This window comes from Pyrus communis, chromosome 3 (genome assembly GCF_963583255.1).
Source record: "Pyrus communis chromosome 3, drPyrComm1.1, whole genome shotgun sequence".
In the NCBI taxonomy this organism is placed as follows: domain Eukaryota; kingdom Viridiplantae; phylum Streptophyta; class Magnoliopsida; order Rosales; family Rosaceae; genus Pyrus; species Pyrus communis.
Window position 1 is genome coordinate 2,255,321 of NC_084805.1, and position 16,115 is coordinate 2,271,435.

A 16,115-nucleotide genomic window follows, 5' to 3' on the forward strand; every position below is an offset into this window, starting at 1 on the left:
GTCATATTTGGAATATGAATGTGATTGTGTAAATCCTGGTGTGTCTAAGGATATATTTTATATTCCTTTTAGTAGTCTAATTCCTATTAGAGTTATAATTCTAAAGGGGTTAGGATTTTACCTATCCTACTACTATAAATAAAGGCACAATGGGGGTGATACAACACACTCCTCACAATTAAATCTCTCTCTTCTCTCTCTCACTACCGCCGGCCTCCCTCTCTCTATTTTCTTAGAATAACTCAGTTAAATAGGCCTACAACAATAAATTCTAATTTTCCACCTTACAAACATGAATTTGTAGATTCATCTTATTAACATGTGAAACTAGCATTCATCTTATTAACATGTGTCATTTGATGAGTGAGAAAGGTAAATAGGAAGGAAAAATGGAAGAGATAGCTACCATTCATCTTATTAACATGTGAGACCACGGAAACCTTTTAATTAAGGCTTTATACTCAATTTTATAAGAATTGGATTTTTTCAGTAATATATTTTTAATTTAGTATGTCTAAATGGTATTGATGAGAAACCTTAATAAGAAATCAAAATCTATCATTAGTAATCCTGCAACTTCATGATATTATTATTATTGGGATAGTTTATTTGGATGATTTACTATACGAATATAGGCAGTACAGTCAGGCAAGTTGGTCGGTGATAACATATCCAATACTACTGTATAATTTGACAACATGGTTTCTAGTAGATATTTTAGATACTTCCACCCCTTCAGAACTCAAGGCAGTTTCACAGTAACCTGCAGCATCGCCTGCAATTTTGACATCATAGTTGGCCGTCAAAGGATCCTCATCTATCTCTTTTTTGGCGCTATTGAATGAACCAACCACACCGCCGTAAAAATAAGAACACAGCTTAATTGGCTTCCTGGGATCACTCTTGAGTAAATTGTTCATGAAGTTTTGGCTATCTTTTGCATTCGCTATAGCTAACTCAAGAGCTACTATAGCAAGCTCCTTGTAATTCGATGCTGAACTAGATCGAGGATCGGAGTCGAAAGCTTTTAGGCATTCAGAGTTACTGATGGTCTTTTTGCAAACAGTTTCAACCAGATGAATTGATGCATTCATAGGTGAAGGTGAAGAGAGAAACAAGAACGAAGAGGTAAAAAAGAATGGTAACACATAGTGAATTGGGGACTCCATTTGATGCATTTAGTGAATATCTTGGCGGATATGATTGTGCTCTTTCCTCTATATAGTGGTGAGTAGTAATGGGATACTACTAAATTCATTGAATACTCACGTACAAAGAATTCAGATTTACAAAACTAATAAATAAATTTAGAAATACTTAAAATTCATAACAACGTATATAATGTCTTCTAAAAAGAGTGAATTTGGAACATATTTCTTATGGTCAGAACCCTGAACTTAAAAAGGGTGTTTAGTGCTTTTGTTCGAAACACGTCGAAAGTTAGCAAGTGTATTTAGAAGGCACTTTTATGACTCAAAAATACTAATTTTTAGAGAAACTAATAAAAAAAGGATTCAATACTTTAATTTTTAACCAAAAGCATTCAAATAAATTTACTTAATAGTTAGAACAAAACAAATGACACATTCCACACGTCACATGTTACATGCCACACACACCGACACGCGAGCCTCTTTCACGTGGTCTGTAAATTTTGTCTCTTTCTCTCTCTTTCGATTAGCATTGTCAGTTATTTTTTCTGTTTTCCCCTACAAATTCTTTCCCTTTTTTCTCTTTCACATCTCTCTCTCACCTGTTTCACATAAGCTCTCTCTCTCTTTTTTCTCTCCCTCTCTTCTTTTTATTTATAAGAAAATAAAACACTAGATAGAGTGACCGCTATCATAACCCAATTCCAATACAATCGAACAAGAAAGCTTTTCTTGTCACAAAAGCAAGGTCCTACCCAAATATGGAAGTTATCAAAACTAAAACTAGTACTAGTAATTGTATTAGCCAAAAAGTTAGTCTGCCTATAAACATGGTTCAATGAAATGGCTTCAAACGTGGTCGCCAACCACTTGATATCTTGAATTTTGTTCCTTAGACGCCAAGGGGTGAAGCATAATTAGTTACTAATTTTCAACAAATATTTAGAATTATTGAATATTTTTTAGTAAATATTTTAAGAATAGTGATTGTTGGCTAAAGATCGCTCTTTGTTTTAAAAATATTGATTTTTTCTCAACAAATATTTTAAAAATAGTGATTCTTTTTCAATAAATATTTTTAAATTCATTTTTTTCAATAAATATTCTAAAATAGTGACTATTTCTCAATTAATATTTTAAAAATATTGATTTTTTTAATTAGTATTTTTTTTTTTAATATTGATTTTTTATATAGTAAATAAATAATCCATAGAATGAAGATAAAAAAACAACCAAGAAATAAAAACTAAGCAAGGTATTGTTTATGTATTTAGCATGTAAATGAAGGGAGAGCGACACGAGAGAGATAGTGGGAACAAGTGAGTGGAGAGAAGATAGAGATAGTGGAGTCGGGTGAGAGGAGAAAGAGAGATAGTGGGAACGGGTGAGTGGAGAGAAGATTGAGAGAGTGGAGTCGGGTGACGCGTGTGGACTGCGTGCGTCAGCTTTCATGGGATTGGCCCACGTGTTATGAGCGCATATGTTTTCTGGGCTTTTTTAAATTTTTATTTGTTTTTTGTCCTATTTGTTAAATAATGATTTTTTAGTGTTTTTGGTTAAGAATAATTTTGCAGAAGCCTTTCCAGCTAAAGCTCTTTCTTTTGCTTCATTTGTACTCGTCGGAACTCATAAGCAATTTTTTGTTGTCGAAAATCGTTTTTCCTTTTTACCCTTTTTTATTTATTGAAAAAGGGCATTGCAAATTCATATCATGAAGAACTCGACCTCAAAAGGATTCTTACAAATTAGATCTAAAAATATGATAATAAAGCATCACTAATCGCAAAGCAATGAGTAGAATTCAAGCACTTGTTGAAATCCGAGCTCATCAGGAGCCACAAAATTACACAAATCAATAAAACTGTTAAACATCGTATTACACAGACATCATGTGAGAACAAAAATCTCAAACCATATTAGGACATTGAGTATGATGCCCATGGGTCTAATTGCATAACCTAACCATGCCACGATCTCATAACACTATATGAAATAGATCCAACAAATCAAACAGTTCCACCTCCACAAATATCCAAAAGAGATGTAGAACACCAAAACGAAAATTAAAATGAAGCAACTCTCTATATAGAGAGAAATCAAACTAGCAAACTCTCCTAAAGAGAGAAAAAATTCAAACTGCAAAATCATTTCTGAAAATTATTAAACAAGTACAAAATAAAAGGATAAAACCATGTCATCGCTCCACATCCTCCGGACATCGGAGTGCCATAGCACCACATCGGCTAAATATATAGTGCCGTACATGCTAAACCTGATCCCGACATCTTCCATGGCTTCCAACTTGAATCACATATCGAAGGTTTTAACTAGATCCAAAATCTTGTGTTTACTATGTGCGTGGGCAAAAACAAATGGCTACAATATTTCACAGCGACAATTCTACGCTAAAACAAAGTAAACGGAAAGGGAAAGGGGGAAGAGATCAACAAAAATTGTTGCCGACCCCAAAAAACCAAAGGCAGAGACCGACGGCAGAGAAATTTTCATTGATTTTTGCTATAGACATCTATGGCTTTTACTCTGGGAATACAAAGCGTTTTTCACACTTTAGCATGCCGAAAATATCCCATTGGTAGTCTCAACACAACACACTTAGGACTTGAAAAATGCTCGTCTCCATGGAGTTGCGCCTTCATCTGTCAAACGATGCAAACAGTGCGCTAAATAGAGTTAACAGCCACACAATTCATAATATTAACAACGCAAGATTTTCGATTCTGTAAAATGGAGCACCTTCAAAAACTTTTACAACTTATTATGCAAGGAAACTTCAATTAAAATAGGACTTGATATGGTTTGACATGTTAAAGAATTAAATGACATTCCGCAACCTTAGTATTCGGGTGAGATTTTTCGATTCCGTAAGTTCGAGCACTTTCTTTTTCAGGGACGTTTTGATATAAACGTCTCGTTTTTAAATGGCATACACTAAACATCTCGTTTTTAAATGGCATAGACTAAACATCTATTCCTTTTGCAAATTTGATTAAACATTTTCCCTACAATTTTGGTACTTCAATTTTATTTCATTAAAAGTTTATTCATTCCCTTTTTTCCTCCTATTTTTATGCATCTCTTATTATGATGATTTAAGATTTTTTTTTTATTTTTTATTAAAATATTTATTTTAGTAAATTAAATAGAATGTAACAAAACTCGTTGTTAGGTACGTTTGGTTATATCGATATGTTTGATTATAATGGTACATTTGAATTTTTGGTACGTTTATTTTCAAAACATAAGTTTATTACTTTTGTCCTAATAATGAGGAATTACTTTAATTAATTTTTTTTTTATAGAAAGAGTCGTTGTTTAAATTACTTTAATTATTTTTTTTTATAGAAAGAGTCATTAATCAACGGATAATAGTCTTTTTGTTAATTCAAAATTATATGATTTATCGTTATTATTTAGCATTATCTACAATAATAAGGATTTATCTCCAATCAACTAAAAGTTGTTCCAGAGACTTATCTACCAAAAAACAAGACTATCTAAAGCAATGTGTATGAATCAAACATGTTTTTAAACATTCCAAAAAGATGAATATTCATTTTAATATAGATTATAATTGGGTACGTTTTAATTTGGGGTTGGTACGTTTTCGTTTGACGTTGGTACATTTTCATTTAATGTTGGTACGTTACCATTTGGCGTGGGTGTACATTTAGATTTGAAAAGTTTTAATTTTTAGACTTAAATATAGTTGAAATTATTTAAAATATATAGCAGATATTTAAATGTAAATTAATTTCAATTAATATGAGGTAGTTCAAGTTTGAGTATTTTAATCAAATGTTTCAAAAGCTTAATCAAAAACTCAAAAAACATAAATGTTTAGTCTACAAAAATCTAAAATGAAGCATATAATTCTAAGTTTCTCTTCTTTTTTTTTTTAATACCAGGGCTTAACGAATATAACACCGGGGCTCTTCTAATTAGATCAAGAAGATTGGGAATTAGATTGGGAGTTGGGAGGCAACACATTTGGTGAACAATATGCCCATCAATGAACTCGAGTTCCCAACTTGAAACTAATCGTTTGTATATAAATTTGAATTTTAGCCCAAATGGAGATACATACATACTTACATACCTTGGTTCCCCACTTACGAGGGTCTCGACGTCTATCGTACACAATCTTACTCTTGTTTTGCAAAGAGGTTGTTTTCATGGCTTGAACTCATGACATTTTAATCACAAAAGAGCAATATTTCTGTTGCACAAATACTCGCCCTACCACATTAATTCATGTGTGATTTCAACATATATACATGCATGAGTTACACACGTACAGTACGCTTCAGTTGGCCGGCATAATGCATTGTGATCTTCATTGGTTTGGGGTTTTTAAACACTAACTCACTAATTTCATAAGAACCAAATGATTGAGACGGTCCAATGGCTACCTCTGGTTCTAAAGCCCAAGTGATACATTTCGCCTGAACCATTTCCCTCCACCGGTTTGAGAGAAACTTCCACTATTAATTGAAGAGAATTTTAACGAAAAGTTTTCGATACTATTCACTTTAACGAATACTATTCCACTAATCTGGGAGTGCTAAAAAAGAAAAGAAAAGAAAAGAAAAAAGATTTCAAAAGAAAAAGAAAAGTCCGACAAAAATAAAGTCAAAAGAAAAAAAAGAAGCAAATCTGACAGATAACCTACCATCTGCACCGTCGGAAAATTAACCGTTACACGCTGTAAAGTGTACATCCAACGGCCATTAAAAAAAAAGCCAGCCCGGTCCACTAAACAAACCGTGTTTCGCGAGCACATTTAGAGACCCGTTGAAAGATGCTCTAATGTCCTTGAGCCATTGTTGATGCGTACAACGTTTATGAATAACAAGCAATACAACAAACTAGCAAGGGGAACATGGAAGCCCGTCCTTGTTCAGAATACCAACGAAGATGGGGGTCTACACAAAAGAATAAAGCCATTATAGCAAAGTGGATTCACAATTTCAATCGCAATAGTTACATAATACTACCGAGTAAAAATGGAAAAATAGAAAAACGTAATACACGAAAAATTGGCAACGACAACGCTATTCCTTCATTCCCAAACAATTACAAACACGCATTCGCACAAAAAGGTCACATGTTTTTACACCTGAAGGGAATACATTCAATTCCCTTGCATAATTGCGAGTTTCGGGTTCATGGCATTCCCTTCCCTACCTGGAAACGACTATCCAATAATCACTGATCATCCAAATGCACACCATCTCAAAATCAATAATACAAACTAACTCCATCATTGAACTGCATCCTTCGACGTCACATGACCTCTACTTTCAGTGACATTGACATTAGCAAGGACGTCCGGCGCAATTTCCCAACTCCCACTTCTTCCCCAACTCGAGTGCCGAGCATCAGATCGAATGGTGGGAGCCCGGTCTGACCCTAAAGCAGAGAGCACCTCTGAGGTATTATGAGGCCCGTTGCTTCCTCTACTGCGTATGTCCTCATCAATTTCTTCAATGTTTCGACGCTGTGAGATCTTCAACAGATCTTCACCAATATCTAAATCATCTTCAACCTTAGAACGCGGATCCCCACCAGATTCATCAGGCTCTGCTTCCCGTGCAATGGGCATAGGGGGAGGCCTTTGTACCTCCTCTTCAACGAAAGCTCGAAAGTTATTTCTTGAGGGTTTTACTTGTGTGCAAAACACTTCGAGAAAGTTATTTAAACAGCCCCGATTGTAAACATTGATCCTATTGTCAGCTCTGTACCGGAAGTTTTCATACGTAGTCTGAAAAAAAAAGGGGGAAATAGCTATTGAAATGAATATAATCAGAATAATAATAGAGGTAAAGCAACGAATATGTTCTTCCAATGTAAGGGTTGAAATGATGACTGAAATACTAAAGTGTTAACTAGACTCAAAATACTTTCCCCATAAGGGAAAAGAACACTCAAATGATGCATGTACTGCCAGGTTCCTCTGCCTACCATTGACACTAAATGAACACCAGTATGAAAAAGATACCAATGCAGAACTCTTTTCTCTAACTCATCAGATGGTTTCATAATCAGTTCGGCTTCTGTCCTCACTACTAGTAAGTGACACAGGATGCATAATTTCATTTATTTCAACAATATTATGAGATGACAGATGTATCCGACATGCTGTCATCTTGGACTTCATAAACAGTTATGTGAACTTTGTGAATTAGTACTACCACTTGTGCCATACCGTTCAAAAAGACTTAGACATCGGCCAACCCCTTAGCTTTCATACAAAACTGATGTTAAAACCTCGTACTGAACCAAAAAATACACATGCAATATGACTGACCTGGTTGGTACCAATAAGGTACAAATGGAAGCCGGTTAGTCCACCAACAAACCAAAGAGAAATGAAACAGTAGGCCATTAGAATCACAGAGGCAGGCGATTCTTGCATTGCCTTCCAAACTGTCCTGTGATCATCCATCAGAATCTTGATGTACACAGCCGATAAAGAGAATACATAGATGCAGAGCAGAGTTGCAGAAGAAACGAAGAGAAAGAAGTAACGATAATTGCACTGCACATAACACAAGAAATTAGAGTTTTAATGCAAAAGGCCTCCTGAATAAAGGAAACAAGAATCAACTACAAAAATGAGAGAACAAATCAATCTAGCACTCCAAAACATTACTAATGAGGAAGGTACAATTCACATGACACAATTTTTAAGTGCCGGTTAACAGCATACCTGTCCAATGCATTGGCCCACCCAAGGGCAGTGGTGATCAAAGCGCTCCACACAATTGTTGCAAATAGAACAATGAGAGCAACGAGGCGGACGATATAGCATACAAGTATCACAATATTTCACTCTCACAGAAAGGCCATTGACCATCACTTCTTTTGTTCTGGGGAATTGAAGGCTTGGAGTTTGTCTACCACCAGCATTAGATGCCACTTGTCTTCCACCAACATCAATGGACACTGAAGAGTCATAACGGAACTCTTCCTCTGGTGGATGTGCATTTCTTGGAATAATCCCTGGGTCCCGGGCTGAAGTAAGAAAAAGAAGCACCAACACCTATCAACATCAACTAACGAATTAATTTATGCCCAAAACTCGGACAACGATAGAACTTCAGTGGAAACACTTTTGAAAAGATTGCAATCGATATGAATACAATTGTTGTTATTTACAACAGTGAGAATAAAACATTCTAGAGGGTGATCAATATCATATTTGAAAACTAGAGTTGCAAAAGAACTACACTTCATAAATGTCAGAAGAAGATTAAACAAATAAACGCAAGACCTAGGTTAAGTTATCATTCACAAAATGCATAGTCTTGGTGACTTTGAATCAAGGCCTTAAAAAGCTAAATTGATCTAAACATTTTTAGTGGTTGTTCCTTTTATTTCACAGAGTTTGCCTCTCTCTCTCTCTGTTTTGTACTTTTCAGCTCTAATGTAAGCTTCTTTCTTGTTGGGGGAAAACACAACAAAACACCCTAACAGCAAACATATAGGCCTTGTGCATAGATTTGGTACGACAATATTTATGTCACAGTTTAGTAAATACAACAAAGTCTGCCATTTATTATTTATTCCTCACAATTTCCTGAAACAAAAATTCATTTATTCCCCAACTTAAAAGTCAATTCAAGTAAAAATCCTCAAGATCTAAATATAAGATTTACCAAATTAATTATGAGAATTTTAACTACCAATACAACACCACCAATCCACACATGTAAAATGTTGAACTAACGGTGCAAACTTAACAGGCAAATATATGATCTCTTAAGCTTTGCATTAGAATTTTATTCTGTTTGTGGGGGTTCCCATTCCACAGGGATCTGGGGTTACAATTTAAATATTCACATGAAAGTATGCATAAAGCATTGATAATAACTTTTGCAGACCCAGTGGAAGACGGCACAGTGCAACCCCACAAACAGTTTTAACATTCAAATGCAAAGCTCAGAGATCACATGTGTTGGTTAATGGCCACATTATCTAACCATTCATCTGTATGCGGCCATGCCAAACACATGGTCTATTATTTGTGTAAAAACTCAAAATACAACCATATACATATATAGATCACGTCTGCCAGATTACAAAATTAAAAAATAATACGGTTTAGAGGACTTACATAGAGAGTAAATACAATTGCTACAACCAGAATTGCATAGCCAGCATTATATGAAGGAAATTCATGCCGGAGATGCCATGCGACAAATACACAGAAGATAATAACCGGAGCAATGATTAATAGTAATGTGACAAGCAGTGACCTAGCATCTGGCCCAAATATCAACCTTCCACCAAGGATGAACTTCTGCAAAAGGATGAAGAAAAAGATTGATGACCGTAATAATACCACAATAGAGAGAAATCAATCAAACTAGAGCAATTACAGTACACCGTGGAGAGTATAGTCAGCCTCATCATGTTAAGAAGTCCCAAAATATATACCTTTTCTAATATCATTAAAATAAAAAGTCAAAGCCAATAGTCATAAGAGCTGTGTTTTTACGGCAGGGGTTTGGCCATTATGAAGATGTGTCATATTCTTGCAACCAATAACAATAGAAACTCACTAAACTAGCAATAATGAGAGGAATGATTTCAGCAATGATCTATATAAACATACAAACAGGGCATTCCTTTTTAAAAACAAGACAGTTGGGGCCCAACAAGAATGCATGGTATGAACTGTTCAATTTTAAGGCCTCCATTCAAGAATCAACCTTACAAAAATTTAGCCAACTTAAACGCTATTGTCATTATAATCATTATCATTTGAGTGTTAATTGGAAACACTGCGTTCATCTATTTGATCACAACTAGACAAATAAATGACTTCTGATTGGGAATTTTCTGTAAGAATATTCTGACTGACTCCCATTTTATAATTAACTTCATTTGTAAAATCAAATCTCATTCAACCATACAGAAGCACATTCAGCTTTATTTCATAGAACAGTACAAAGCCTTAATATAAGTTTTAACAAGCTCAAAATATAAGCATTTAGATAAATTAAAGCAATAGACATCTATCAACCAGACCAGATAACAAAAAATGGTAAAGCAAGAGTGCTGCCGACTCAGAACAATATCAGGACTCAGTCTGAAAATGGGTTTGGCCAAGAAAACAATGCCTACATATTAAAGTATTTTATTGATTGACTAGCACACAATGCCCATGCATATAGATGTTTGAAGGTATCAATGAAAGATCCATGCATGGCTTCAATAACATAATCTACTCACACCAATACTTGCATTTTTCATCCTTATACCAGTGTTTGCTTTCATACCTCCTGACCTAATCAGGCTTAAAGCCATAAAAAGAAGTCAAAATGTAAAACTGGACATTAAGAGGAATTCATGCATCCAAAGCATGCAATCCAGCAACAAGCAGTCATCCAAATATAAAACTGGGTGGCAGCATTGATATATAGAAAGATGGCCCTCAGGTGGGCAATAAACAATACCAGATTGTCTTGACAAACAAATTAAACCACTGTGTTACAGGCTTCTTGAGAACTAAGTTTGTCATGGAGAACGTAGTCAGTAGACAATAAAGTCCTACAATACTGATCACAAACAGCAATATAGCTGTTAGGACTTAGAAGTTAGGTTAAAGGTTCTTTCAAGCACGCATGTAGGACGGCCACAGGAACTATCATCAGAAAATGCAGATCTTAATTAAATGTTCTAAATCTAGGACCTTATGGTGAAAGAATGTGTTTCAAATGATAAACCACTTAATCAACCAGTAAATCACAAAAATCACACTTTAGAACTATCACGAGTAAATCACAACCTAATTCGAACCCAATTTAGAACCATAAGTCTATAACCAAGTAAACCACTTAATCAACAAAACCCACTAATTTTCTCAAAAACCCAACAAATTTAAAGCATACCCAGATGATAAATCCTAGTAAAAATCCCAAATTTGAAAACCCAGAAAAAAGCAAAGGGGCTTACATTACTTCCTTTCCAGACTTCGTACACGCGCTTTGCTGCCATGAGAAACCCTGACCTTGCTTCTTCTATTCACGCACTAGGCAGGAACAGAGTCAAAGATTTGGAACTTGTGGGCATTCATCTCTCATTCGCATTCAAATTTGAAACCCCACACAGACACACTCCCCCAAAAATTTGATTGAATACTATAAAATGGCTTCCGGAATTGATCTGTTCAATGAGATAATGAGCGAAAGACACAAAAATCAGGGAGCAAAAATGAGAAAACTAATTAAATAAGAAATAGGCATGAATAACAAAATGCAACCAAAAAAAATTTGGAAACAACAAAATGCGACAATAAAAGAACCAAATCCATAATCGAAAAGCAAATAAATTACACCCACCACTTACCGCCCTTAGCCTTTAAGAAGCTTTAAGAAGCTTTAAGCTTTAATGTCCGCAATCTGGAGAAAGATAGACCACAGACAGACGCAGAGACCAACAGATTTTACAAAGAGGAAAAAGGCAGCCTGGCTTTTGTTGATGTAGGAGTAGACATGGCTGCGAAGGCGAGTTGAAGGGGCTATAAACAGAGCGATTGAGTTATGGATCTGGATTTTTGGGTTTGCCGTCCAACTCCGGAACGATCTGGAGAAATTTGGGTTTTAGGGTTCTAGGGATTTGAGTGAACTGAAATTGATTTGGATAAGCAATTTTTTGTTTCGATTCGCAGTGGAGCAACAATGAAGCGGTGGAGAAGGTACGAACGAAGCTGTGAGAAAATTTGGTTTCGATTCGCGGTTTTTGGTTTCGATTCGCAGCGGAGGAAGAAAGAAGCGGCCGAGAGGAGGAACGAATGAGGCTGCGAAAAGATGCGTAATGAAACGGTGTGAAGAATCTCTAATCTCTAATATTAGAAAGCCAGATGAGTATTTGTGTTTCAGGGTTTCTCAATATGGTTTTAGACAAAAACACCCCTCGAACAACAAAAAATCTAACCGGCCGGAAATTGATCATTTATAGTTCAAAGGGTGTTTTTGGGATAAAAAAGGAAAAAAAGGGCAAAAAAAAAACAGAAATTAACTTCCAAAGAAAAGAAAACGTGAATGGATAAGTTTTGTGGAATGAAGAGATAACTGCAACGTTCTGCAAACTTCTCCCGATTCTCAACTCCAGCAAGCTAGGATTGTAAAATGTCAAAGTTAATCAAGTCAGATTCTTATACCGAATTGTTTCTTCGTTCATTGCAAGTAACGTAAGATTAAACGGTTTTTTTCTGTTTATATGCCTCCATCGATTTTGTAATACATTATAGATAGTTTATAGTGACGTTTCAAATTGCAAAGCTCTTTTCGATGTATGAAATCATCTTTTCTCGGTAGTTACAGCTATTGTTGTCCATTTAATATTACGAGAGTTTTAACGAAAAGTCCGTTGTACTGTTTACTTTAACGAAAATCATATTTTTACACTAAAAAGTCAATCCTAGTACTATTCACTCTACCATTTATTTTATCTTTATCGTTAAAACTCAAATTTTTCAAGCGTTTTTCATTAGTTTTCTTTTTAATTATTTGGGTTTGAATTTTTTTCTTTGTTCCCTTTTAGTAGATTAGAATTATAGTTGTAGTTACGGTCCTTAACTTTAACTCAATTGGAGCAATGGTCCCTCAAAAAAAATTCATTATCATTGGTCCCTCAACTCATCAAAACGTGCAGCTATGATCCCTCAACTTAAATTCAACTAGAGAAATGGTCCCTTAATTTTAACCCAATTGTAGCAATGATCCTTCTAACATAGCTCGTTTTGACAAAATTTTTGACGTAGTTGACGAAAATGACCATAATTACACACTTTGATGAGTTGAGGGACCCTTATTATATAAATGGTTATTCCAACATAACTAATTTTGACGAACTTGATGAAAATGACTATAGCTGCACATTTTGATAAGTTGAGGGACCAATAGTAATGGATTTTTAATTGAGGGATCATTGCTCCAATTTAATTAAAGTTGAGAGATCGTTGTTACAATTTACTCAGAATTATAAGACCCAAGATAACCATTTTCATATTTGTTTTATATTTTTTTTATATTATATTTGTTTATTCTTTACAGGTTTGAAACGATAATTAGATTTGGAATCCAAAGAATGTTATCTTCCGAACAGTAATTTCCTTTTTCCTTTTAGCTTCTCTTTTTCCTTATCTCGGTCCCTTAGCCCTTTTATGCTTCTAAGACTACTATGATTAGCTGTTAATTTTTTTCCTAGTGTTCATTAGTTTTTCGCCAATCCTGGTTTATTTGGTGGTGTATGTTTGGAGATAACTTACTAGACATGGATCTTGATAGTGTCAAGTTGATTTCAGGATTTTAGAAATTCATACAATAGAAATCAAAGAGAGATAGGTGGGCAAGCAAGTCCTTCCAAGAAAAGAAAAAAAAAAAAGCATTCTTAGTAGATTTGTATGTTTCGTAGTAGTTCGTTTCACTATTTCATTGGGTTTTATGTGTAAATTGATAGGTTTTGTGTAACGAGTTCTCCTAATCAATTATGATTAGAAAAAGTTGAGTACGAATTACTAGCCTTTTGAAAAGAGTTATAGGTTGCAAACGTGGTGTCAAATGATTTTAATTTAAAAAAATAAAAAAAAAAATAAAAAAAACTTATGTTTGGCTTTTAGTGTTTGTTCAAATTGCTTGCAACCTTAAAATTGTGATTGTGCATAATTCTCATCTTAATTAGTTACACTCTTTATTTTATCATTATCGCTTGCAAGTTGACAATGAAATGTAAAGCACCAAATGCAAACAAATGGGTAGCAAGCATGGCTTTGATGTAAGTAGTAGACGCTATGTTCACATATGTACAAATTTTGCTTTGGTTAATACATTAAAGCATATCATCATTAAAGAGAATGGCACCATCAAAACAGACCATCATACAAGTAGACTTTATGTTTTTTTCTTCAAAATAAAAAAAAGTAGACTTTATTTTTTTGCATGTATATATTGTTCATCTTTTGTTTTGGATTAATGTATCAAAAATCATACCATTATTTGGTCATGATAGCTTGAAAAAATATGACCTACGTCATACAATAAAACAGTGACAACATTTTCGTTTAGGCATTTAACGAACATATTAAAAAGATTTTTGGAAGCGCTCAACACCCGTGACAAATTAAAGGTCTTTCACATGTGCGTATGCGTGTGTAAAAAGGCTAGTGTAGACTGATATGAAGAGGCATGGGCATTCTCGCACATGTAACTCAAGCAAAAATGAAATTATACAAACCAAGCAAGGGCAATAGCGACAGCACATTGTTCGATGAACAGTGTTTTAGTTCATTTTCTCTTTTAGTATATATATAATTTATTGATTTACCATTATCATTAGACCATTTTTATATAAGACGTCAAATACATGAGTGGTTACTCAAAGGTTCTCTATAGTAACCCAACAACTTCTCTACATTATTACGATGTTTATGATAGTTTAATAACATACATTATTTGTGTCACTACACTTTCCTTTGGATGTTCTTGTAGCAATGATAGTTGTCTCGACAAAACCTTGCTTGAAAATCCTATTGGGATAAAACCAACGTGAAAGAGAAAAACCGAGCATAGTTAAAAAGACATTGATAAGTTGTTGGACGCGCATAATTTTGTCTCATCAAAACTTTGACATGAAAAATCCAATGGGATAAAACATAAAACCTAGTCGAAGAGAAAAAAAACACAACACACTTATATGTCCATTATAACATATTGTCGAAGACTCCCCCTTATGATAGTAAGCCTTGATTCTACTGGTCAACACTTTCAAGTTTGAAATAATGTGACTATGGTCTCTAAGAAATTAAGTTTGGGTAGAACTTGACCTAGGGAAGTGCAGAAGTTTATCTGGAGTTGACAACAATTGTTTGTGTTCATGCAAAGAACAAATAAATATAAAATACACTAGGAGTAGTATAAAACTCCATGGTAAATATAAACCATATATTAGCCTTGTAGGCTCTTCAAGAGTTTCATGTTGAGCAGAGGCTCTATGATGATCAAGTTAGTAAGCAATTTTAGAATCAAGCAATGGGCAAGAGAATCAAAGTATTGAGATTGTGTTACCATAGACGAACCCTAGATGAGTGTATTTATACCATTGGGAGAGAGATCGTTTTAGGATAGAATCCTTGTTCTAAGCTGGGAAAATCCTAGAAGATATCTAAAAATAGATATTGCACCCTCTTAAAAGTTATGATTACTTGAGGCGCACGCTAATTTCTAGATTGTAGGAACTTCATGATATATAAGGATCCGATTGAGGTTGTATCTAGATTAGATTACGTATCTTATAGAACAAGCATGGTCATCTAGCAGAGTTGCTCGGACTTCGCCTATTGCCCCGGAACAAGGTGATGGTGGCACCACTGCTCCGTCTGGTCTAGCTCTACTTGGAGTTGTTGAGTCCATGACCAGACTTTTGAGGTAAATTTGGATCAACCTTACTCTAACCCTGAAAAATCATGGTCTCACACCTTTTATAAAAAGGATAGTGCTATTCACACACCTATTTTTATCTCCAACACACTCTTATTACTGTTTTGTCATTGATATTTTTTAATTCATTCGATCCGATGACAGAAAATTAAGAAAAATGTATGAGAAGTAAAACTAGGTGTATAGATAGCATTACCCCTACAAAAACTATAGAGATTGACGTAGTTGAAACAGACGAGTTGAGTTTTTTTATCTACAAAATTGTACTATACTACTTTTTATTCAACTAATTTTTTTATTTTTATAAATTTATCAGGTAGGTTCAAGAAGAAAAAAAAAATGGTATTCCATTGATATGAAAGAAAAAAAACCTTGGATCATTATTTTTCAGAATTTCAATCTCAAAAATAATATTTTGTGTTATTGTAAGTTGTTTTTGTCACTTTAGTATTTTCTTTTTTAATAATAGCATTATAGTTGAATGGTTACCCTTTAAAAG

The 16,115-nt window shown here is 34.4% G+C and overlaps 2 protein-coding genes across 3 annotated transcripts; both read right to left on the reverse strand.

The window, feature by feature from the left end:
- Positions 1-604: 604 nt before the first annotated feature.
- On the reverse strand, positions 605-1,169 carry LOC137729067 (pectinesterase inhibitor-like). Its single transcript, XM_068467889.1, has one exon. It carries the CDS (start codon positions 1,167-1,169, stop codon positions 645-647), a length of 525 nt encoding a protein of 174 aa, XP_068323990.1. The 3' UTR covers positions 605-644.
- Positions 1,170-6,095: 4,926 nt separating this feature from the next.
- LOC137729066 (protein S-acyltransferase 8) lies at positions 6,096-11,998 on the reverse strand. 2 transcript variants are annotated; one of them, XM_068467887.1, is made up of 6 exons: positions 11,526-11,998; positions 11,133-11,342; positions 9,289-9,474; positions 7,882-8,214; positions 7,480-7,710; positions 6,096-6,933 (listed from the first exon to the last, which is right to left on the reverse strand). In XM_068467887.1, exons 2-6 carry the CDS (start codon positions 11,172-11,174, stop codon positions 6,433-6,435), a joined length of 1,293 nt encoding a protein of 430 aa, XP_068323988.1. In that variant the 5' UTR covers positions 11,175-11,342; positions 11,526-11,998; the 3' UTR covers positions 6,096-6,432. The 2 variants fall into 2 exon arrangements, with proteins under 2 accessions (XP_068323988.1, XP_068323989.1); XM_068467888.1 differs by having other exon boundaries at positions 11,519-11,998.
- Positions 11,999-16,115: the final 4,117 nt, after the last annotated feature.

What these genes read in the sequence shown, in the direction of transcription:
- LOC137729067 (XM_068467889.1), bottom strand. Translation starts at nt 1,169, where the DNA reads ATGGAGTCCCCAATTCACTATGTGTTACCATTCTTTTTTACCTCTTCG.
- LOC137729066 (XM_068467887.1), bottom strand. Translation starts at nt 11,174, where the DNA reads ATGGCAGCAAAGCGCGTGTACGAAGTCTGGAAAGGAAGTAAT. An exon ending in AAGTCTGGAAAGGAAGTAAT is followed by an intron (nt 9,475 to 11,132) that starts GTAAGCCCCTTT and finishes ATCCTTTTGCAG; the next exon opens with AAGTTCATCCTTGGTGGAAG. An exon ending in TGGGCCAATGCATTGGACAG is followed by an intron (nt 7,711 to 7,881) that starts GTATGCTGTTAA and finishes TGTTATGTGCAG; the next exon opens with TGCAATTATCGTTACTTCTT.